Source organism: Danio rerio, chromosome 23, assembly GCF_052040795.2.
Source record: "Danio rerio strain M-AB ecotype USA chromosome 23, GRCz13ab, whole genome shotgun sequence".
NCBI lineage: Eukaryota > Metazoa > Chordata > Actinopteri > Cypriniformes > Danionidae > Danio > Danio rerio.
In genome coordinates this window covers 30,491,236-30,517,500 of record NC_141043.1, presented here as the reverse complement: position 1 = coordinate 30,517,500, position 26,265 = coordinate 30,491,236, and the positions used below count along the sequence as shown (strand labels likewise).

The 26,265-nt window shown below is 36.2% G+C and overlaps 2 protein-coding genes across 6 annotated transcripts in view; both read left to right on the top strand.

The window, feature by feature from the left end:
• asb8 (ankyrin repeat and SOCS box containing 8) overlaps positions 1–5,729 on the top strand; it is an 8,262-nt gene extending 2,533 nt beyond the window's left edge. For all 4 annotated transcript variants that reach the window (XM_087305240.1, XM_087305239.2, XM_087305241.2 and 1 more), the window contains 3 exon segments: positions 1,684–1,868; positions 1,952–2,056; positions 4,131–5,729. In XM_087305240.1, coding sequence (XP_087161366.1) covers positions 1,740–1,868; positions 1,952–2,056; positions 4,131–4,766 — 870 coding nt within the window. In that variant the 5' untranslated portion in view covers positions 1,684–1,739 and the 3' untranslated portion in view covers positions 4,767–5,729.
• A 1,962-nt stretch (positions 5,730–7,691) lies between these two features.
• Positions 7,692–26,265, top strand: part of atf7a (activating transcription factor 7a) — a 51,576-nt gene continuing 33,002 nt past the window's right edge. The window contains 2 exon segments of one of the 2 annotated variants that reach the window (NM_001030205.1): positions 7,692–7,704; positions 24,200–24,271. In NM_001030205.1, coding sequence (NP_001025376.1) covers positions 24,224–24,271 — 48 coding nt within the window. In that variant the 5' untranslated portion in view covers positions 7,692–7,704; positions 24,200–24,223. 2 annotated transcript variants of the gene reach the window in all.

Genomic DNA, 26,265 nt, shown 5'->3' with positions numbered 1-26,265 from the left:
TAGAACGCAGGAAAAGCGGCCGTATAGAGAGATACTGCAGCGCTGGTGAAGATTGTGTGTGTTTACAGGGGTTTGAGGGATGAATATGAATTTATAGCTAAATTGTTAACGGTGTTAAACAGCATTTCCCGTTGTTTAAGTCCTCGCTACAACATACTGTTAACGCTAGACCCTGTGCATGTAATCAATCAATTTTAACAACAGATTGTGGCTCACAAACCACAGCTTCAACTATCATGGTTGGAGCTGCTCCTTCTTTGAGGAGTTTTTAGCAAAATCCAGCACTGAACTGGGAGATATTCTGAAAGCTATCCTTTGTCAAATGCTAGCAATATATTTTTTATAATTCTCTGGAACATTATTAAAATTGAACTGTAAGCACTTTTGTATTTGTGTCATGTCCTTTGGAAGCTCAGATACAGAAACAGAAGAAGCTCTGTGGAAAAGGCAGCGCTTGGACGGCATTTTAGCTTTCTCTGCTACATAACAGTGCCTCTGGCCATGCCCCTTTACTGCACAGGGTGTATGCATGTGGTGAATGCGCGTAACCTGGGGTCTGTTCTTCGTATGTGGATTACTCAGTTAGCTGGATTTGGTTATTGATAATTTAACATGATCCAGGATGGTTTCGTTCTTCAAAACTGATTCGAGAGTTGTTGTCATAGCAACAGTTCTAGTAGCTCAAACCTGCTTGAGAGCAGGCTCATTTCATATAAACATGATTAAGATGAACATGATTATGACAAAGACTGCCACCTGGTGGTTCAAAGAGAACAATTATTGATATGAACTTTTAAGATCGCTTTAGTACAATTTGTGTGTTATAGACATGCAAAATATGCGACAAAAAAAAAAGCAATAATACATTGCAGTTATAAACCTGTTTTCACAGCTAAAATGACGGTGATTTGATGCTTCACAAAAATTGCAAACACTACAATATCAAAATGCTTTTGTAAACATCCAGGTTTTCTTTACACCGATTATGAAACCGGCTACTATAATACCACTATGGCTACTATAATAATAATAATAAAAAAACGCTCTAACTGTAAAACTAAATAAATTGCTAAATACTCTTGACACATGAAAGTGTAAAGCCTGCAGCCCACAACAAAGGTGCAAAGTTATTGCGTATCATATTTAACAAACCGTTTACAACTAACTTTATGTAATTTTGCTCACTTGGATAAATGAATATTAATCAGATGATGTTATTATGCTGCTGTGCCGTCAGCCAATCTTTGCATTGCTGATCATGATTTTGAGGATCGATAGATCTGTCCTTCACAACACACACAGCGATCTCAGATCAGTTCATTCAGACATTTTAATCTGAATCGCAAACTTGTTTGAAGAACCAAACTAACCAGAGATCAGTTATCAAGATTAAAAGATCCAGGATCTTTCAAATTATCCTAGCTCATTTAAGTGAGGTACGAAGAACGGACCCCTGAAGCGTTTATGATCTCACTAGCCCGGACGTGTTTTTTGTAGCCCCCTAATTTCATTTGCTCGAGGCTTTGCTAAGCTAACTCTGTAAAAGCCAATGTCTCCCTTTGAGCCTATTACATTCAGAGATGTTGTTTATGTTCACACAGCTACATTACACATCAACTAAAGATTAAAATATGATATCGTTATGGACCACCCCTTTAACAGATTTTCTTGCTTTTTTCACAGCCATCTGATCTCTGCGTGGCATCACCCGGTCTGGGTGAAATGTCCTTTAGTTCCACATGAGCTCTACTATGTGGTACATCATGCAGAGTATTCAGAGCAAATACTCCTTGTCCGAGCGGCTCATTCGAACCATAGCAGCCATTCGCTCCTTCCCTCATGATAATGTAGAAGACCTTATACGCCGGGTGAGTTGTGTTACCATAGCTGTGCAAAGTGCTTCATTTAGTACAGTCAATAAAAATTTGTATTTTTTTTTTTTTTTTTACAGGGGGCAGATGTGAACCGGATGCATGGAACACTGAAGCCGCTGCACTGCGCTTGTATGGTGGCCGATGCCGATTGTGTGGAGCTTCTGCTGGAGAAAGGTGCTGAGGTAAAGCCAGCGGGACTACAATCTTTCTTTGAGAGCTTGAAGCTGCAGTCAGTTCTCTAAACTCAGTGTTTTGACAGTTCGAAATTGAAGCGTGCAATTTTGGTGTCGCTGGCAGCAGTGAAATTACACACTTTGCTGTTAAGTTATTAATGGTTCAGTGACAAGTAAGTGATTACTTGATCAAGAAATCTAGTTTAACATAAATGTGCCCAGTTCTTAGAAATGGGTTATTTGTCAAGTTATTTCTGTAGAACGTTTACAATGTATATTGTGCTTTACATAGATGAAGAAAAAAAAGAAGAATACAGCATGACAATATTTTTGCATATCAGACAGGAAGCAGAGCAGAGAATGCTGCTGTTGTTCTAGTTAAATGAAAACTGATTCAGTTCGATTTAATAATGTCACCTGAAGAGCACCTCCACCCCGAACAAAGAAAGCCAGAGGAACATACATTTACATTTATGTTGATTTTATATATTACATTTCTTTTTGTAGATTTCTTTTTTTAATTAATAAAAATTTAAAAAAAAAAATATATTATTATATTTGTATTAAAAAAAAAAAAAAAAAAAATATATATATATATATATATATATATATATATATATATTTTTTTTTTTTTTTTTTTTTTTTACAATTGCTAATATAATATAGACATTTTTCATTACATTTTGAATACATGTGTATATGGAAATTTAAAATCCCTCCTTTGTATTTTTCATAGTTTTTTTCTGAAATATTTTTTCTTCTGGAAAATGTTTTATTTATTGTATATCGACTGAAAAGAAAGCAGTTTTAAGATTTTAAGGTCAATATTATTATTTTTTTCCCCCAATTGGCTACAAAACAAACCACTTTTCTTTAATGAGCTTACTGATTAACCTGAACTTGCCTAGTTAAGCCTTTACATTTCATTGAATACTAGTATCTTGCAAAATAACTAGTAAAATACTGTGCACTGCTATTATGGGAAAGACGAAAGTTCTTAGAAAATAGTTACTAAAACTACTGTTTAACAATGTGTTTAAAACCCCTCTTTACTAAACAGCCATCAGAAAAGATTTTTGAAAGAACTAATATCGCACAGGAGTGAAACTATACATATTGGTATCTTTAGTTTCTACAAAGTTACTAAATATATTTCTAAAGATGTTTGTTTATGAAAATCACTATATGTTGTTGTCACCCCATGAATGGTTTTAGCAGGTAACAATTATTTAAAAAAAATGTTGCTCGTTAAAAATTTTATATTATAAAATATATATCTTTTTTTTATTAAAAATAAAAATATTATATTATTGGTTATATAAATTTGTATGAATTCAGTATTGTAATATTTAAACTGAAAAAACTGAAAGAAATTGAAAATTGATGATATTTTTTTCAATTATTGAATAACTAAATTTACAGTTAGAAAATATTAGTAATATATTTAGCCAGAACTGCTTTTATGAGCTTCCATACCATAAAATCAGTTTAAATTGTCACAACATCAGCAGCATGTGTACTATGGTTAGTGAAAAGCTTAGGGGCTCCAGACAGTGCAAAATACAACAACATACTCCAAAACAAAATACAAAACAATATACCATTCACTAGACAATCAAAATGTGAAAAACAATAAGGACGATAAACGAAAGACACTACACACACATAGGCACAGATAGACAAGTACACAGTCGAAAAGGTGTATACTTGACTCTTGGTGGAAAGTTTTTGTAGACAAAATTGTTTTAAAACTTGCGTTGTTAGAATGTGACATTTAGAAGACTACTAGACAAGGACTTTATACTGAGACTTTAAAAGTTTCTTCAGGGAAAAATGCCAATTACTGATCATATATAAAAGTGAATTTCATACTTAATGTTTTTAAATGTAAAATATTACATGTTTTTGGTCACATCACTCATTGACTTCTGAATTTTTTGTTGTTATTATTATGTAATAATATTTTTTATCCAAATTGATCTTGCCATGAAATATCTATAAGTTGCTGATGTGGCAATAAATAAAACAACCAATTGATCTTTTGTGATCAATTTTTCAACAACTCCCTTTCTCCGCCATGCAGGTAAACGCCTTGGATGGCTACAACCGCACCGCCCTTCATTACGCAGCAGAGAAAGACGAGGGTTGTGTGGAGCTGCTTCTGGAGTACGGTGCCCACCCAAATGCGCTGGACGGCAACAAGGACACCCCTCTGCACTGGGCCGCCTTCAAAGATAACCCAGAGTGTGTACGGGCCCTTTTAGAAAGCGGCGCCTGCCCGAACGTCCGCGATTACAACAACGACACACCTCTCAGCTGGGCAGCGATGAAGGGAAACCTAGAGAGCGTTCGTGTGCTCCTGGAATACGGCGCTCTGGTTCACGTCACCAACTTAAAGGGCCAGACGCCCATCTCGCGGCTGGTGGCTCTGCTGGCTCGCGGTTTGGGCACGGAACAGGAGGAGGAGTGTCTGGATCTGTTGTGCCGTGCTGCTGGGAGGTTTGAGATCCGCAGAGCCGATGGCTCATTACCTCGTGAGCTCAGTAAAGATCCTCAGTTACTGGCCCGACTCACTAGCCTGGTAGCCCAGCCACCTTCATTGCGAGCCTTGGCCCGTTGTGCTGTCCGCAGCAGCTTAGGAGTGCAGTATCTCCCGTCTGCTGTCAAACAGCTTCCCTTACCAGAGTCTGTTAAAGAATATGTGCTCCTGAGAGACTGAGACGTGAATTAGGCATAGATGTTTTCCATGTATGTGAACATGTGATTGTAAACCGGACTCTGAGCTGAAATCTGGTTGTCTATATAGGAGACAGTGGGTAAACATGTCAGGAAGTGGCCCGTTTTTTTATTATTTGCTATAATAATGTCATCAAACTAATTCAGAATTGGGTTTGTGTGGAGAAATGTCGATGTGGGCGGCGAGAGGATTAATAATCAGCTTAATACAGCAGGTGATGATCATATATGAAACACTCTAATCGCAAAAAGATGGAAATCATTAACACTTTAATAGCACTTAAGTTATAATCGTCATGTATTAAATTTGTGTTTCATACTACTTTGTTTAATTTTTATTTATGCCGGAGGATTTGGTGGTTTTACACTTGATAACCGAAGCCTTTAGATTAAGTTTTAAACTCAAATAAATATCTACTTTTTTTTTGTTTGTGTTAAGTCATTTTATAAGTTAAACTTTTTAAGTTAAAACTGAGCAACATCATTTTACATTTATTTACTTTTTAAGCAGATTTCAAAACAACATATTATTTTTTGGCCATCAATCACAATCATTATTATAAATATTGCTCATGTAAACAACTTTACTACCTGATTTAGAGTGTTGGATTGCATTACTTTTGTTTTGTTTGGTGCTGATGACTTGCAGATGAGCTCTGCTTTTACGTTTGAGGTGAAAACATAAATCGTCTGTGTCAATATTGGGATTGTTCATTTTATTTACTATGTCATGTTAGCATGATCATTCCAGATATTGGCAGACCGTATATAGGATGTCTTAAATTAATACAGGTCAACTTGTGTCACATCCTGTGAACCCCAAGAGATTTTTCGCAGCTGTTCTTTCTGTTTTCTTTTCTCTGTTGTTCTATTGCTAAGACGTATGTAGTGCTTACATCTAGTTTCATGCATGCAGACTAACCAGTAAAAGCCTCCATGCATTGTTCAAGTGTTTTACTGCAGTTATTTCCTTAAAAAAATAGAAGTGAATGTTTAAGTGCACATGTAATTGCTTCACCACTAACATAAAAACTTTATACGAGCTTTGTGTTTATAATTGTAACCAGTAGAGGGCACCAGAATACAACTTGATTGAAATCAGTCAGATAAAGCTAAAGAAATATGCCTTGTTTGTAAAATTAAAACAATAAAACAACATTCTAATTTTACATGAAAGAAAAAGACTGTCTTTCAGGAAATATGTCAGCTTAATCTGTTTTAATTACCTTTATTTACTAAAGTGTTGTTTAGCTTTATTTACTTAGACGTATTATTAACAGTGAAAAGATTTTCTGCATAGTACTATCACTTTAAAGCATGTTTTTTGGTTTCCCAATAGGCAATATAATAATGAGGAAAGCATATTTTTATTGTGAATTAACATTTCAGTTAGGACTGTTTGCATTTTCCATCATGCTTTATTTAAACTTCTGTCCAAGCACAGGATGTCCTCCTCAAAAGAATGTAAATCAGTCAGGAAGGAAACTACAGTAGGACTGAATAAAGGCCCTCTGCAGGCTGGTCTTCCTCTCCTTCAAAGCCTTAAACCTTTAGTTTAGTTTAGATTACCTTTAGTTTTATTGATAACAAAATGGCTATTTTAAACTCAATAGCAGAGGATTAGATAAGAGAGTCTGCAGTTCAGAGATGGCAACAAAATAATGTTCATGACAGTTTTAGGGTGTGAATAATAATACTAGTATCCATAATAATAATCATATAAATATGTAATACAACAAATGTGGATGCTATGGAGATACTTTCACTTTTTGTTACTAAAACTGGGAATATAATATAATAGTGATAATAAATAAAAACAGAACACAATGAAATGAGGATTCTAAACATATATTTCAAATTTTACAAAACTACATTAAATATATTAAATTAGTTTGTTTAATTAAGTTTTACCATTTTAAATGCATTTAAATTAAGTTAGAGCTTAATATAAAATAATTTTTATAATATTAATATATTAATCCCCGTGTTGGCGTGGGTTTCCTCTGGTTTCCCCCACAGTCCAAAGACATGCGCTACAGGTGAACTGAACAAACTAAATTGGCAATAGTGTACGAGTGTGTATGGATGTTTTACCAGTACTGGGTTGTGGCTGGAAGGGCATTTGCTATGTAAAGTTAGCATATGCTGGATAAGTTGGTGGTTCATTCCGCTGTGGCAACCCCTGATTAAGGGACCAAGCCAAAGGGAAATTCATGAATGAATAATAGTGATAATAATCATAATAAATAAATAAAAACAGAGCACAGTGTAATGAGAATACTAGATATATTTTACTTTTAGTTACAAACTAACTACATGAACTAATTATATTGAACTATTTTAAGTTGAATTAATTTTTACAATTTTAAATACATTTTAAATTCTGTTAGAGCGTGATATGTTTATAATATATTATTTTATATTATTTATTCATGTTTTAATTCCATATCAGCAGCATTGGCTATATTCAAGGAAAAACCTATACCAAATATACAGTATTATTATTTTATAATATAGCTATTTTATCATCTCTGATTGAAACCCCCCGAGAAGTGTAATAATTGGCTTAAAAGATTTTCTGAAAAGACTGGAAGGAACAAAAATAAGTTTGCATTTAGCTCTCGAAATACAGATAGTATTAAGCCATTTTATATTACTGAACAGATTCACATTAACGTTTAAATGACTTAACAAAACTTTAACCACATTACAGTCAATAAATGAGTTTCTGTAATGTGTCAATTATACCGTACCTCACAGCATCGCCATCGACCACCACGTTGGCAGGATCAAAAACACCTCAGGTGAGTGTTGGGAGGCTGTGTTCTGACAGCAAAATCTCGCGATATTTGAAGGGGAGGGGCGTGTCAGATTCCAAGAGAGGAGAGAGAGAAGAGAGAGTTGGATAGAGGGGCGCTGTGGTAAGTTTGTAAACATTCTTCATCTGTCAAAAATGTGGTTTCTGTGATTGTGTAGACTTAAAAACAGAGTCTAAGTGTTGTAAATATGCGTTTAAAAAGTTCGTCTGTGGCCGCGAGTAACTTTTAAGAGGCGCTCGTGAGGCTGTCAGATTGGCAGTGGGCTACAGACGGAGTCGCGTTCACTGCAGCTCGCTCAGAGCTCTTGACAAGCGAGAGCAGAAAATCTCAGGGATAGAAAAGTGCCTCTGGCCATCATTTATCACCTTATTTTTGTCAACACTGTATTCAATTATGCTACCGAGTGTTCATATAGTGTAAGTATTTACGTTTTCTTGTATACATAAAGAGGCAAATTGGACACGATTATTTAGTTTGCTTCAAAGTCCCTTTTTTGCATACTTTTGTTTTCTAGCGGGGGGAGTACGAGCGGCCTGTACACCGAAAGTCCGTGAATTCCATCTTTTGAGTGGGATTTCCGTCCGCCAATGAGACATGACTAACAGTATTGATTGACGTGTGTTGTGGCCAAACAGCAAATGGGGATCTCTGATAGACGCGCGAGTGACCAATCGTAGTAAGTGTAGGGCGGGCACGTACGGGAAAAGGCTGGCTTTAAAGTTGGCATGTTCGCAAGACATCAGGTTAGCATGGGTTTGCTAAATAGTTAGCGACGTTTATTTTCGGCTCGGCCACTAGAAACTAGCGTTATTTTTTAGTGTAATCTATAAATTCAACATACAAAGTACAAATTGCACATTAAAGTGTCACTTAACTTTATTTAAATAAATTGGGCAGCCGTGTCTTTTGTTTTTATTAGTAAACATGCTATCTAAAAAGTTGTGTTAGTTATAGAAAACCACCATGATTGGCAGAATAACGAATTTATAAATATAGTTTTTTTAAATATATATATTTTTAACTTTATTTATTTATTTATTTATTTATTGATTGATTTATTGATTTATTGATTGATTGATTGCTGAATGTCTTACTGGTTGCCTTCCTTTAATTACTGCTTTATTTCACCTCATACAAATGTCAACTATAAATCTCAACATTTGCTTGCAATGTAAACAAACAATACATGTTTATTGCATGTTTGTTTGCTAATATACAAATATGTTATATAAAACAAGCACCTGCTGTTAATCAGATTGTTATCGTAAGTGTTGGCCAAGAGTATTGTGATAGAGCAAAGACAAAGTGAACATTTCACATAATTGTACGTAATACTTCTAGTGTGAAAATAAGGCTCTCCAAAACAGCTGATAGTAGTCAACTATATTTCATCTGAGCGTGTGAATGGTCCATCTTAGTGCTGTAAACACCATCTGTATGTCTGTGGAACTGTAATTGTAGATATGGGTCAACTTCACTTGGCACTCATTGAATTCCAATAATGTTACTGTTTGTAATGACTGCACGTCCTCATATAATACATCATCGTCTCAGTTGACATATTTTCATGTGCGCTAGTGAGCATTTTTGCAGCTGTTACTGTAATTGCCTCACAGCGACTTGATTAATGCAAGTTCAGAGCCTTGCTTGTGTTTTTTTTTTTTACCTCGGCTGTAGAGCAGAAAAGCTGTTGCAGAAGTTAAAAACTCCACAGGAAAATGGATTTTAAGAGTAACTGATAAACCTTTAAAAACAGTTATGTTAGGAGCTCAGAGGTTATCCAATTATATATGCTTTTATTGAATTTGATTGTTTTTACCAATTCAGTTTAATTTGTTCATATGTGTTTTTGATGTGCCGTTGCATTGTTATTGTCACACATGGCAAAAGCTAATATAACTAATATTGTCATTATTTAAAACGCAGTAAATGGTTGAACATTTTAATGTTTTTATGGACTTCTAGTTATAAAAACTGCTGTTATCACATTTTAAAATTTTTTCGAGGCAAATCTTAAAACTATCCAGTGGTCTCAAGCATAGTTCAATAAATTACAGCTCTTGTAAATTAAATAGAAAAGTCATAAAATCATTAATAAATACCTCAGGTCTATTTTACACCTGGAAATTTTAGTAAATAACAATACTTTTTTTTTATCTGTGCATATATATATAAACAGGATCTTGATACATTTTGTCCTACATATGCTTATTTTAAATTGTCAAGACCGCATTCAAAATCATGTTATTCAAGCTCATGACGTGCACCTGTTAAGGCTGATTTATACTTCTGCATCAAGCACATGCGTATGCTCAGGCGCTACCTTTGTGTGGTTGCATACCCACATGGCTAATGGCTAATGCCGGCGCTGACGTGCACTACTCAAAAAAAATGTAACTACACGTTACAACGATGCACAGGGCAGGCTCTGTGATTGGTCAGCTCGGTAGCTGTGACTAGTGTGGAGCGGGAGCAGTTGAAGTGGGTGTTTACAAGTGTTAAGTCCCGTGAAGGAGCTCCAGATGGAAACTTTTGTTTTGTGTTTACCTTATGATTAATGTTGTTGCACATACAGTACGCCGGTCCCGCCTCAGAATGAGTAAGTTTTAGCTATTTGTACAGTAAGGGAGCATTCAGAAAAAACAAAACATCCACGAAGAAACTCAACACAGGAACTTAAAACCTCACTGCCAGCTAGCGTTTCAGAGGTATAAATGAACTACGTGCAAGGCAGGTGTCGTGGGTCACGCCAATCACTCAACGCAGAAGTATATACCAGCCTTTACACCCGATTCAAATGAGGCATCTGCGTTAACGCTTGATGCAGGGTGTGTCTAAAGTTGTAGTTGGCATGATAGTCATAGCAGCATTAGCCAATGAAATTAGACCACAACTGGCTGCTGTCTGAGCTGGGGTATTTGCCTAAAACGATCTAATTGGCTGATGCTTCCTTTGGTGTTTGAAAAGTTGATAAATTCCTAACTTATGCTGCGAGCAACGCCGATCCACAATTTAGTTCAGCAACGCTTGACGTTACCCATTCAAAATGAATGGGAAGCGTTGATGCTGATACCCATGTGAATCAACCGTTAAGTTTTTGTCTCTGACACCCTTGTTTATTAAAAATTTCGACAAGTCACATAAAAAGAATCTTAATCTTATTGACCTTATTCTCCGCAGACGAGTGGGCGCTGCCATTTGAATCTTTTTGGCACGAGACTTCCGGTCTCATTCACTTCCATTCATTTTTAGACATTAAAAACTGCTCGTTTCGCTGTTTGATGTTGTAAACTGATATTTCCTTATGATATTATTCTACTTGGTCTGTATAGTCATGCAAACATTTGTTTGTAGAGCAAGTAGTTTGACCGTTTTTTGCCGTTTATTATTCCTTGTCATTTCTCCCATAGGCGACTGAAACGGAAGTTCTAAGACAATCGCGAAAACAGGCGCACTTCCGCATTTTAGAATAAGGTCAATATAAAACAAATAGCACTATACGAAGATGAGTGTCCAACAATGAAGACAAATACCCCTCCCACTATTTGTATATTATGGATGGTGTTGTCACGATACTGTTCGGTACCAATTGATACTGAAATTTAAAAAATGTCCATTTCCGCTAACATTTGAGCGCTGTTGAGCATGTTTTTAAACACCCCTGATTTGCAATCGTGTTCACAAGCTCAACAGAAATCAAGCTCAACAGAAGTTCAGTGAACTGATGACCTTCACAGATCACCTTCACCGAACTTGCAGTCGTTTCTGTTGAGAACGTGAACACAATGGCAAATCAGCGGTGTTTAAAAACATGCTCAACAGCGCTCAGAACAGCAGAAATGTGCAACAATGAGAATTTAAAAGTGTTCTGATATTGATTAATCGAATTTTCAGCCACTAACAATTTATCAGCCGAATTTTTTATGCCATTTAATGGACCCTCTAATTTTTGTGGCTTCAGTGATTGTTGAGTTACTCTTTTAAATCTGGAAGCATTAACAATTTATTTCAAAATATATATAGTGTTATTCTTCAATATGGAAAGTAATTATCGAGATTACATTTTTGCCATATCGCCCAGCCCTAATTTAGTATAACTATTTATTCTTCAAAAAAGGTATTTTACAGCAAAAAAAAATAGCCTATTTTACTGCCTATTTGTCAATAGGTAATCTTGAAGTATGCATATATAAACTGGTGAAGCTCAGGGCTCTAATAGTGCAGCGCTTCACAATGTGTTAAGTGAAGACGTTACACAGGAAGAAACATCATTTGCCAGTCATCATATGATGAAATCAACTCTGTTTCTTACTGTTCGCTAACATCCCGTATGATGGAAAAGTCAGAACTGTGAATGAAGGACTGTGTTATGATTATGTAAGTTGTCTTGGCAACAGTTGTATACAGGATAATATAACTGGCAGCATGTAATGATAGCTGTTCGGAGGCAACAATAGAGTAATAGAGCAGACCAAATAAAACTGTTTCGAATATCCAGCAGACCAAATAACAGGCTGTTCAAATAAAGCAGACAATAAGGGTAAACTGCCAGCCGTACTTGAGTTGATTCTGGGCATCTGTGCTCTTCTGAAGTTATGTAATATTTGGTCTGCTTTAGAAGGTGTGCCGGGCTCTTGAAGAACTGTGAGACTGCTCTCAAAGATTGAGGCCGGTGATGCTCTATTATAGAAATAAAGGACGGACAGTGTGGTTGGCTGGGAAATGTTTTCGTCCGATTTTGGCAAGCACATAGGACTTGATGGATTGCTCTGATTTTAGGCTCATTAAAATATGATATTCGCATGCCATCACATTGCTGTAATGTTTAGAGGTCCAGTAGAATAGGCCGACATTGATCTGGTATGCCCATTATAATGTAATTAACAGGTCTTCCAGAACATTTCCATGTCTTGATATTTTTTCCAGTCTTCTAGTACATTCTTGGTGTTTATTTGCTCTCAAATTGTTCCTTTTTTTCCCCCTTGGTTGTAACATAGAAGCCAGCTTTTAAGTCATACTCTGTAGTTTAGATTAGGTTAGATTAGGTTACTTTATTTATACCAGAAGGTAGATTTGATTCGCAGTCAAGAGTCCTCATTTCATAACAATGCCACACAAAAACTCACATAGTGATACCCCCCCCCCCCCCCCCATAAATACGTTTGTAAAGTAATCTATAAAATGTAAAATATAGAAGTAACAGAAACACCTTTGCTTTTATCTATGCCTTACTTATATGTCTAATGGTTGCTGATTTGAATTTATTTTATATTGTTTAGTTACCATAGCTTGATACTAAAAACCTGTAACCAGAAAGAAGGAGCTGGATCTCTGAGTGTTGTCAATTTTATGGAGGTTTATGGATTTTATGGGGTTTGATGGAAGAAGTCAAATATGCCAATGCAATACATAATTATCAATATATGTTTTCCCACACTGTTTTAAATTATAGAAACACATAATTAAATTTTTTAAAGTTTGTTGTTGCTATAATTGTTAAATATTTTTGACAGCTGCCTCTTATGTAAAAGCTACTAATACTATTAGTATATAGCTATTATACTACTATTTTGAAGAATTATTATAAATGAAATATATTTTAATACATTATGTTAGGGATGCTCTGATCAATCGTCCGGAGATCAGTATCAGAAGATAATCACATTTAATGACTCGATCGGTACTCGCCAATCTGGCCGATCACATGAACCGATCGCAAATGTTCGTTTACAAGCAGAGGAAAATTCATTTTAACTTCTTATGCATCAAATATGCACATGTTGCATTTTTCTTGCATAATTTGCAGTATTTCCAAATTCTATTGTTAGTCATTTTTCTTACCAAATGTTCTATCTGTCTTATCTATTATTTTCTGTAAAGCTATTTCTGACCATCACGTCCACACTAAATGGTTATAAGAGACGTGCTTGAGGGATTATATGCAGCATTCTTCATTTAAGGAGAGATTTCCACTCAAGTATCACACTGAGAGGGAAAATGTGCTTTTTGCAATGTTAAAGTTAAATAAAGCTTGAAGCATCAGAATTGGTACTCTATCTGGAGATCATCATGAATCGGTACTTGGTATCGGTTGCAAAAATCCTGATCGGAGCATCCCTATATTATGCAGTTTATTCCTTTGATGGGAAAAAGCAGTCTTCAGAAATCATTCTGACAAGTTCCATTTATTTAATATTATCAGTGTGGAAAAGCATTTGTCCATATTATATGTTTGTCAATATATTTCTCAAGTTTGTTTTTGATGAATGGAACATGCAAAGCAACTGCATTTATTTCAAATGTATAAATGTTTGCTGTGTGAAAGTATGAATGTCTTTAAAGGTTAAGCACAGACATTTTTTTTTTTGAGTGATTCATTCATTCATTTTCTTTTCGGCTTAGTCCCATCAGGGGTTGCCACAGCGGAATGAACCGTCAATTTATACAGCTTATGTTTTATGCACCGGATGCCCTTGCTGCCGCAACCCAACACTGGGAAACACCTACACACACTCTTAAACACACTCACATACACTACGGCGTATTTAATTCACCTATGGCACATGTCTTTGGATTGTGGGGGAAACCGGAGCACCCGGAGGAAACCCACACGAACACGGGCAGAACATGCAAGTTCAACACAGAAAAACCAACTGACCCAGCCGGGGCTCGACCAAGCAACCTTCTTGCTGTGAGCCGATTGTGCTACCCTATGTTGCCCCTTTTTGAGTGATATAAACCTAAAATGATTATTAAGTTATGATTAAAGCATTCATTTCAAATGTGTTTTTGCCAAAGAGTTTTGAGATCATTTTGAACATCATTGTTTTGCACAATATTATACTCCACTGATATTTAATATTTTCTACATGCAGTAATAAATACACAGTTTTGCCAATTGTTGACTGGCAGCACGTCCAGCATTGTTAAATAGCAGTATAAAGTGACTTAACGAGAATTAGCGGTTTTACAGAGAGCGACTTTGGGTCCACATTGTCCCTAGCAGTAAAACAGGCCTTTGGGGTTGCATTGGGCTACATTGTGTATTTCCTCACCATGGATTTAGCTGGCACACTGCAGTCATGCAGCCGTGGATCTAAAGTTTCATTTGTTCCATTTTCCAAAGCTCGGGTTCACTAAGGTTACATAAATCGGCCATAAAACGTAGCCGCTCCCTAGATCTCTTGTCCCCAGTTCTATCTGTGGCACCCTTGGCCTTTACCTGCGAGTTATCGAACACCCGCCGAAACCACTCGTTCCATTCTCTGCTCTCTGTGCCCCCCCTTCTGTCGCTCCCTTTTTGTGGGGTCTCCCTTACTCTCTGGCAGCTCACGCTCCAGATTCCTCATTCTTGGCTCCGGCTGGAGCTATTAATACAGTTTGTTTTGTCAGTTTCCTAGCAGACAGCATCAAACAGTGCACGCCTGAGGCAGATTATAGCCGAACCTTGCTACACCGTCCACCTGCTGAGTAGGAGAAATCCAAGTTAACAGCAGGAAGATGCTTGTCCCACCAGTGTCTGACCACCATGACCCAGTTCACCGCAAAATTGAGCTGTGATTAAAAAAGGCATTTCACAATATTCTCACAGCTATTGAGGAAAACTTGAAAAGTGAATTTTGAAATTATGGTGACACATCCATGTTCTCCGTGTTTGCGTGGGTTTGCTCCGAGTGCTCCGGTTTACCCAACTGCTATAAGTGAATTGAGTAAACTAAATTGGCTGTAGTGTTTGTGTGTGAATGTGAGAGTCTATCTCTGTTTTCCAGTACTGGGTTGTGGCTGGAAGGGCATCTGCTGTAACATATCGTCACTTTTAGAATTATATGGTTCTATCTAACATTTTTGTCAAAAGTAAGTTATTGACATATTCCTATTAAATGACAACTTATTTACATTATGATTTGTTTTATAAGTTGTTCACATTTTAAGACTTTTTATTTGAATAACAAATGTTACACATCTATTGTTTGCTATGGAATGCAAAAACGTTGAAGCTCAATATCTCAAAATCATTCAGAACTCAGATAGAACCTTATTATTCCAAGGTGACGATATGCTGGAATAGTTGGTGTATTATTCTGCTGTAGCAACCCCTGATGAATAAGGGACTAAGCCGAAAGAAACTTAATGAATGAATGAATTTTTTTTTATTAAAAATGTTAAATTTATGATATTAATGAAGGGAAAATTGGAATATTATTTAACATAAATATATATTTTTAATGATTATTACAATTTTTTGTTATGTATTGTGTGATGTAAACGATATAGAACTAATAAAGTTACTTCCTATCATTCATTCATTTTCTTTTTGGCTTAGTCCCTTTTTTAATTGGGGTTGCCACAGTGCAATGAACTGCCAATTTATCCAGCATATGTTTTACGCAGCGGATGCCCTTCCAGCTGTAGCCCATCACTGCAAAACATGTTACTTCTTATATGATCGTAAATTATTTTGCATAAAAGCATCCTCATAATGATTGGATGCAAATAGAAATGTCCATGCAAATATAATGGAAATGCACTGGTTGAAGGCAGGGAACCCTGAATGCATTGTGTTTTTAAAAACTCAACTGAGGCATTGCACAGCTAGTTCTGCCAGCTGTCTTCCTGTTTAAATGCTTGGTGATGGACAAACCCAGCTGTTCGGTTCGTCTTATCAAAGATGGCGAATGTTGTCAGACAGTGGCCTAGCAACTAGCACCATACTACAGGAATACATTGAGCTGCGGTTCTCTTGTAAGAAACTCTGGTTTGAGTCTGGTTTCTTCAGTTCCTATTTCTCATCGTCATTTCTTTTTCTTTGAACTAAAAATGATAAAAGAGGGAAAGTGTAGAATATAGAATATATCTTTGGACTTTAAAATGTAATGTTTAATTCAATGTTACAAACCTTTCCAATCATTAGTGGGTGTTTTCAACAACAAAGCATGTTTTAATGTTTTGGCAACATAGTATCACCTCAATTTTGGCATAACTGTTTTGACGTAGTTGTCATATTCATAAATCTTGTTGGGTGTAACGCATTACAAGTGAGTGAGTAACGTGAGTTATGTAATAATATAACTTTTTAAAGTAACGAGTAAAGTAACGCATTACTTTTCTGAATTAAGTAGTAATATTTGAGTTACTTTTTAAAGAAATGTAATGCAACCTGGCCCTGGAAAAGCGAATGAAAACTAATGAATGAATAAATGAATGAATAATGTGTATATACAGCATGTGTAGCTCTATGGTCAGGAAGTTCTCCACATCCCCTGTGCAAGTTCTAAAAGATATCGAGCCTCAGTCAGGTCAGAAAAAGTAACTTAAAAGTAATGCAATGCATTACTTACCATAAAAAGTAACTAAGCAACGCAACTCGTTACTTTTTAAGTTAGTAACTCAATATTGTAATGCACTACTTTCTAAAATAACTTTCACCAACACTGTTTATAAACTACCTTTGGGATCGGGCGCAATATATGATGATTTTAATTTGTAGTTGAGCAGGCAGCCAGTGCAAAAGCTGCCAGGATGTAAGGCAATGTACATCATATTGAGTAATTATCATTATCACAATGAAAGTGTACCTAATATCCTTATCACAGAGAAGTGCAATAAATGAAATTAATTTTATGTGCCAAGCCTTTGTGTGCTGCCTGCATTGGTTGTTTGTCCAAATCTGACCAATCAGTTATGACCTTTATCCCCACCTCTCAAGTAGGTGTTGTTAGATGAACCTAGAGCTGAAGAGACATATTAATGCCGAGAGAAAAATGAAAAGAAAATGACAACTGTTAATAAGAATCTGAATTTTTCAGTTATTTGTGGTGTTTAAAATAAAAATGTTCATTAAATTTAATAAGCTAAGGGGGACGCAGTGGCGCAGTTGGTAGTGCTTTCGCATCACAGCAAGAAGGTCGCTGGTTCGAACCTTGGCTTGGCTCAGTTGGCATTTCTGTGTGGAGTTTGCATGGGTTTCCTCTGGGTGCTCCGGTTTCCCCCACGGTCCAAAGACGTGGTGCAGGTGAATTGGGTTGGCTAAATTGTCCGTAGTGTATGAGTCTGTGTATGAATGAGTGTGTGTATGTTTCCCAGAGATGGGTTGCAGCTGGAAGGGCAACCGCTGCATAAAAATATACTGGATAAGTTTTGGTTCATTCTGCTGTGGTGACCCCAGATTTATAAAGGGACTAAGCCGACAAGAAAATGAATGAATGAATGATAATTAGCTCAGACATATTACCTGCTTATTTTTGTATATAAATTATACTTGTATTTTATACTTGTAAATTACTTCTACTTTTTAAGTAGCTGAAAAATTTGCATTTTATTTTAAATTTGATATATCATAAGAAATATAACAGCAACAACAATATTGCATAATTTCCCCATATCGTGCAGCCATACATGGTATTCATTATTAACTACAAATTAATTACTACTTCCACCTCTTGTGGTGACATCATGCACATCATTAAAAACATCAAACAGTGACTGGTCAATGTGTAGTCTCATATGTTTCTCGTCTTTGAAATAACAAGACATAACCAAACATGCCCTGACATGGTGACTATCACAACAGGCGCAAATACTGTGTAGTCTGAACCCAGCATGAGAGATTTTCATTTGATTGATAAAGGTTTATAGCGAGAATTCATCAGAAAACCTACTTGAACAGACTTCATTCTCAAATGCTTTCCAAGCTTTAATATTGCAAACCTAATCTTAATCATAACAGGAAGTGGTCCTCGATTACTCCAGAATGTCTTTGTGAATAATCCGTCAAGGCGGTATTTTTGTTTGGAATGGTCAGTTGTTGCAGGTGGGCTGATCTCAGTTTGATTTATCACTTAATGGTAAACTCCAGATGAATACGCGCTCTCTCTCACTGTTCTAGTCTTATTGAGACGCGGACACTTCACTGAGGCTATAACGAATGGGTGGTTCTCATTTGTATACGGCCTCTCCGTGTGTGTTTCTCTGACCAAACTGTCTGTGTGTATTGCAAGCAGACTGAAAGCTCTGGCACCAAGCTGTTGGCTCTCTTGTGGAGTGTGTGAGGTCTGCAAGGAATCAAGCTGCTTAGCTTGTACGCTACTTTGATGTCGGCCGTAATGGGAAGGGCCTTTCGGGGGCAAACAAGTTGCAGTTATTTTCTTTATGGAAAACAGAACTAGGGGCTTGGCAGCCACTGCCAAATTCAGCTTACAACTGCGTGTCTCTACGCACGAGACACTTATACACAATTTAAAAAAGGATTAATAGACATTAGTTTTAATTCTATTCTGTGCATTCATCTGTTATTCATACTTTTGTCTTATATAGAAGGTATTTTAGTGTAAGGCCTGTTAACCTGCTATTAACATGGGTTTTAGTTATATGCATATCACTTGATCACTGGTGTTCTGTTTTTGTCAAGACTTATATTCCCTTATATTTCAATACGTTCTACATGACTAACAGGAATGCTTGGTATGATGAATGAGTGTTATTGAATAAATCCATTTACTCCATTTTACACAGCAGATTAACGAGTAGTGAATGAAAAGGATATGGATATACAGCTACAGTTTGGGTTGTAATGCATAAGTTTTTGTATAACACAGCAAAACAAATTTTGATGTCCTTCCTTACAACATCTCACAACTGACACAAGCTTAAAACATTTCTGACTCATTTCTGTTTACAGCTGTATTTAGAATCATCCTAATAATAATAATTCCTTACATTTACATACCACTTTTCTGGACACTCAAAGTGCTTTATACATGACGCGATGGCAGCCATATTGCGCCAGACCACACACCACACACCAGCTGATTGGTGCAGACAAAGTGATGAAGCCAATTATGATATGGGGATGGTTAGGAGGCTATGATGGACTGAGGCCAGTGAGCAAATTAGTCCAGGATGCCAGAGTTAAACCCCTACTCTTTTTCGAAGGACATGTTGAGTTTTTAACGACCGCATAGAGTCAGGACCTCCGTTTAATGTCTCATCTGAAAGACAGCGCTCACTGAGCAGTATAGAGTCCCCTTTGCTATACTGGGGCGTTAGGATGCACGCAGATCGCAGGGTGAACGCCCTGAACACCACTTCCGGCACCTAGCTTACTCATGTGGTTTCCCATCCAGGTACTGACCGAGTGCAGCTCTGCTCAGCTTCAGTAGGCGACCATGTTAGAGCTAGCTCTTCTCTATACGTGTACCTTTTTTTTACTTTATTTTAGTTTTATTTTATTTGTGTAATCAATGTGGTATTTATAATAAAATTTAGCACTGCACAATATATCGTTTTAGCAATGTGATGATCATATACAAGAGTCCCATCGCGAGTATACACAGTGTTGAGTCTGGATTATAATTTATCATTTCGCAAGTGTTTTTTAAGGCCTGTGACTATGTGGCACGATATTGGAAAAATTACACATTGCAACATTGTTTTGTTTTGCGATTATTTATTTTAAAAGAAATAATCGCAATTTTAAATTGGAAATTAATACAATTTCAAATGAGTTAAATAAATGTTTGCAAACAAATTTTACGTTTTAGATTAATTAGGAAGAATCTGTAGGGGAGTGCATAAAATTTAATTAAGCATGTTAAAGCATAGAAAAAGTAATAAATCAAATAATCATTGTTTTTTCTGCAAAGTTCTAAATGTATTCAGGTATGCAGTAATGGAATGATCAAATGTAAAATAATACTGCACAGTCTTCATTTTATAAACAATTCTATAAAATGAATTGCTATAAATTTTTTAGAGTTGCAAGTTCTTGTGCCTGATTGCTTTTAAAACACCTCACACTGGCACAGGGCTCAAAAAACACTTACAAATTATAACACTTCTACATTATAATTCAGACTCAACATTGTGCATACTTGCGATGTAACTATTACAAATGGTTACATTGCAATATCGATGCTGAAACAATATATTGTGCAGCCCTAGTGTGAGGGTTTTAAAAGCATTCAGGCATCAGAAATTGTACCGTTTGATACTTTAAAAATTAATAATGATTAATTTGTTGAATTGTTTAAAAAATGAAGACTATATAGTGTTATTTTACATTTGATTATTCAATTGCACAATACAAAACTAAATGCTGTTTATTTAATTTGTATCTTTTTCTTTATTGGACTTATCTATGTTTCTAGATAGTTTATTATACTTTATGTACCACCTATGAGTCATAAAACAGAAATGTGCACACATTTGACATTCCTAAAGGCAGGTGCTCGATCAAAACAAACGCGGTGGAATAAGTAAAAATAAAATTTTCACTGCTGCTTTAGCTCTCAAAACTAATTTTTTGTAACATTGTTTGGACCTACATTGTCTTCACCACCTATGATTCATCCCAATCAATGTAAAATTACAAATTCTTTCCATCATTTATTCAACGCATGTAGTGAAATTGCATTCGTATCTCAAAATATATTGCAGGCTACTGAAATATCGCAATGTTAGATTTTCCAATATCGTGCAGCCCTAAATTTTAAAAATTATTTTATTTAATTTAAGTGCAATTTATTTATAGATATTTACGTGGCTTTTATGTTAAAACTCTGTTGCGACTTTAGCGTTTTAAATGAATCTTTGGGTGTTGTACGTTGTTTTCGTTGAGGTCTCTTCCCTCAAGTGTTGTGTTTTAAGAAGTTGTGAAGTTAAAAATAGTGCTTTAACCTTTTAAAAACACATCTTGAGAGCACTGCATCATTACCTTTTGCGACCTGCCTTTTTTAATGCAAGTCTATTTCTATTTAATGAACAATTTTCTTTGTAAACACCACTTAAATGGAGTCCATAATTTTTTCCCTTACTCCATTGGCACTTTGAGAGCAGTTGTTTTTGTTTGCTGTAAAGCTTACTGCTCCTCTGTTACATAATTAGCAACGTCTCAGTCTGCAAACCTGCTATTTTAAATGGCTTTTTAAATTTTCACAAGTGACGTATACAAGCTTTATCCATTTAAATCCCTGCTGTTATAGTCAGGGAAGATGTTTGGTTCGTTCTTCACCTTTTGTTTGCGGTGGTGGTTGTGTAACTCACCAGACGTCATTCCGAGCTGGTGGGGCATGTTGAATGTTTAATGAAACTTCCCTCCATTTAATTTTAATGAACGTGTTACTTTTTCCAAAATTCCCAACCTCTCCACACGCGGATTGTTTGGCTTTGAGGAGTAAAAGCGTGGATTGAAGTGAACTGTTGTGAATACAGATGACAAATTCAGTCAGCCCAGTCAGACTTGCTAAAGGCCACCACAACTAAATATAAGGCACATGTAGAATGTACACGAAACACATGTGTGTCATACGTAAATAGATCTGGAACTGGGCCTGAGTAATATGTTGAATATAAACAGTATATTCTTGAATAGAACTTTTATAAAAAAAATTGTTCTATAATTCCTGTTATTTTTCCAGTACATTTAATATTTTTGACTTGTTGTTATCGTTTATAGTTACTACTAAAATTCTCTAAAGGATGATTTAAAAAATCTAAGCTGGCAAAATGATTGTGAAACTGTGTGGACTTATATACACTCAACCATGTAGTATGTGATTTTAGCGTTGTCTTAAATGTAACACTAATGGTCGCCCCAGCGGAATAAACCGGCATATGTTTTATACAGCGGATGCCTTTCCAGCTGCAACCCAGTACTTGGAAACCTCAAGTGTTACATCTGAACTCTTCGTATATATATATATGTATATATATGTGTGTGTGTGTGTGTGTGTGTGTGTATATGTATATGTATATATATATGTGTGTGTGTGTGTGTGTGCGTGTGTGTGTATATATATACCTACACACACACACACACACAGTGTGTGTGTATGTATATATATATATATATATATATATATGTATATATATGTGTGTGTATATGTATATATATGTGTGTGCGTGTGTGTGTATATGTACATATATATATATATATATATATATATATATATGTGTGTGTGTGTGTGTGTGTGTGTGTGTGTGTGTGTGTGTGTGTGTGTGTGTGTATATATGTATAGGTTAACTAGGCAGGCTAGGGTAAAAAGGCAAATTATTGTATAATAATGATATGCTTGTAGACTATTGAAAAAATATATATCATTTTTAAAGCTAATTTGCTACATATATGGCTAGATCAAGCTTTTGCAAAACTGTTAAGCAAAACCTATATGTATCAACAGAAATAAATGAGCAACCAGCATTTAAAGCACCGACTCATAGCAGTAGTATCATTTAGTCATCAAGACGTTTCTACTACTAAAATTAATAATTATATAATTATACTTGCTGGCTCTAGACTTTACAAAATACAGATAGTGCAAATACAACGGCAGTGCAATATACAGACAGTGCAAATACAACAGCATACCCCCCCCCCCCCCCCCCCCCAAAAAAAAAAAAAACGAACAATGTAAGATTGACAGCGTTATGTACAATGAATAGGTGTCCACATAGTTGTAGGCAGACTCTATTTGAGAATTTCATTGGGAACTTTACAATTAGATTGTAATGTTAATGTATTTACTAACACAAACAAACAGTGAACAATACTTTTATTACAGTATTTTACACTTAGTGTACACTTCATTATTAGTTCAGTACTCATGGTGCATTTTCTAATGTTAACAAACATGAATTTGAATTTTACATTAACTAATGAAGCCTTATTGTAAAGTGTGGCCACCACAACATGTAATCACACATGATGATAAAAGTAAACAAAACAGTAATTTAACATTTTGAAAACCCTGTATATAAGTTTAACCACTAAAGCCAAGTGCTTTCCTGAACATACTTACACCATATCATGGATCCATCAAGGAGATCCAAGGAAGCTTTGTTTTTTGGTTTGATTATGGAGTAATGTGGAGCATGTGTATGTTTGTGCTGAAGGTGCTGGCAGTTTATCTGGAATAACTAATAGGAAAAGAGGGAGTGTCTACAACAAGCCAATACACACGCATGCCATTCCCCTGGATCAGAGTGGCTCATTCCAGACATGTCTCTCCCGAATTACCATTATTGCACTGTCCGCTGGTTATTTACAACTCGCACTCATTACACTCTCGCCAATTGGATCAAAACAAATCAATCGATTTTATCTCTGCGGTAAATTGGTTCCTGCCGTCTGGCAAAAACGGTTCCAGCAGCAGCCTCTCAATGCCAAAGTAGATGTCTTGAGCTCTTGTGAAAAGTGATGAGCGTCTGGGAGTGTGGGTTGCTGACATTTGAGCCTGAGAATCAAGTGGAGGAGTTCAGAGAAGGACTGTGGACAAAGGTGTAGAATAGCATTGGAGTCGCCTGCCGCAGAACAGCTTTGTGGTGTTGGGGAGGACCACAATCAAAGTAGAGGAGGGGCCAAAAGCACTTTGCTTCAAGCAAATCCCAACAACCGCGTGTCATTGGTCTGCCGAATACCCCCAGTGTGAAGAAAGTGTCACCAGGGAAACTTGTAGTTGCTGCGCTAACATGCGTGTGCTCGATTTGTCCCGTTATTTTTAAATCCTGGATCCAGGCGGAAGCATCCCTGTAGAACTTTTCATTCCAGGCTTAAACCTGTAGAAATAACCCTTCAGTGATGTTCTCGTCTTCTCTTCCGCAGTTACATTGCAAAGCCTTTGCAAAGATGGGGGACGACAAACCTTTTATGTGCAGTGCTCCTGGCTGTGGGCAGGTAAGTTGGCTTTCACTTTGTCTTGGGTTTCAGGTGTGGGTTTGCATGGCTGGTTTAGAGCTCATTCTCTTGTGGTTATTGAAGAGCCTTCACAGCTGTATGGTGGCAGCGCGTCTGCCTGACGTGTGTATGTGCTTAGACGGAGGTGCGCCAGCTGTGCCGCTCTGTAAATGTGTTGTTTTTGTCACACTGCAGCCCTGGGCTACACTGATGGAGCAGATAGCACACTTGTGAAACTGCACTAAAGTCTCTTGTGCTGTCTGACTCACTCATAGACTTGGCCAATGAGTAATCGCTGCTCAGTTATCGTCTGCACTTGTCTGGTTTGAGTCAAAGTCCATGTCGTGGCTATGAAGGAGTTATTGTTGTTAATAAGTGTGATTGTGTGAAACATGTTGGCAAATAAGAGCAAGAGTTAGTGTAGTGCAATTTTTTTTGTTAACTAAACCATAAAAAAGCTGTTTTTGAAACTTGGAATAAATAAATATTAACCGAAATAAAATAAATTATATATACAATTTTACTTATTTTACATCAGCTAGGGGTCAAATAAATATTCTTTTTTTTTCATAAATTTCACATTCACTTTTTTCATAATTTAATGTACTTAAGAACTAAAACTCAAGTAAAATTGAAGAGACATTTAATAAAAACATTTGAATATCATCTGAGGAAATTGACAACATATTTACAAATTTGTACAATTTAAATAAAAACAGAATGTACATAAATAGCGAATTCAAGCAGTGTTAAAAATAAAGCTACACAGTTAAAAGTTATTAGTTCGCTTTACTTAAAGTGAGTAAACCCGTTGCTTTTAAATGCTGATTTATAGTTCTGCGCTAAGCGCATGCATATGGTCTGGCGCAGCCTTCGCACGATCGCATAGCCCTCGCTGTGGCTGATGCTGACACGCACCTCTCAAAAAATGTAACCTCACGTTGCACAACGCATAGTGCAAGCTCTTTGATTGGTCGGCTTGGTAGCGCTGACAAGTGTGGGCGGGACCAATAGTCACGCAAACACATTGTAGCGAGTGTTTACAAGTGTTGAGTCCTGTGAACAGTGTTGGGGGTAGCACATTACAAGAAACGCGAGTTACGCAATAATATTACTTTTCAAATTAATGAGTAAAGTAACGCATTACTTTTCAAAATTAGGTAATAATACTTGAGTTACTTTTTACGCTTTAAAAAAATAGCTGAATTAAATGATCGTAGTCACGTTGAATCCCGCTATAAGAAAATGCAGGAACACGCTGAAAGGAAGATGGCTGAGACTTTCCATTACATTTCTGTAATGGAAAAAATTCTTCTTATTTGGAACACATGGAAAAAAGGAAAAGGAAAGTGATATTATTTTTAATAAGACAGAAGTTGCAAACACATTGCTTTAAACTCTTTATTAATTTAAAATAAATTAATAAATAAAAAATTAAATTAACTTATTAACTTTATTAGCTGCTTTAATCTGTATATATGGCATGTACTGTATAGCTCTGTGGTCATGAAGTTCTCAGAAGATCACATTATCCTACGTTAATTTTTATATGTGTTTTAAGGTAAATGAAGGTTATACAATTTGTTGATTGCAGAGTTCCTCTATTTAAAAAAAAAACAAAAAAAAAAACAAGAAGGAAAAAAACCCTTTGCAAGGTCTGAAAGAGATCAAGCCTCAAGCCCCTTTCACACATGCAGACCTTTCCGGAAAATTACTGGCAAAAAAAAAAAAGTCCTTTTTGAAAATACCGGTAAATTCGTTCTGGCTATTTTCCGGAAAGAGAAGTTGTAACATTGCCGGAATGCTGCGCTGTGTGAATGCAGAAGGAAGATTGCCGGAAAGAGCGCATGCACGTCTAGAACGTGCTGACGTAAGACGTCTGCTTTAGCCAATCAGAAAAGTCAGACGCGATTTATGATAATAAAAGCCTTTGAATATTTTCCCAGACGCATTTAGCTGCTAGAAGTTAGTCAGATAACGTTTATATGTTCTTT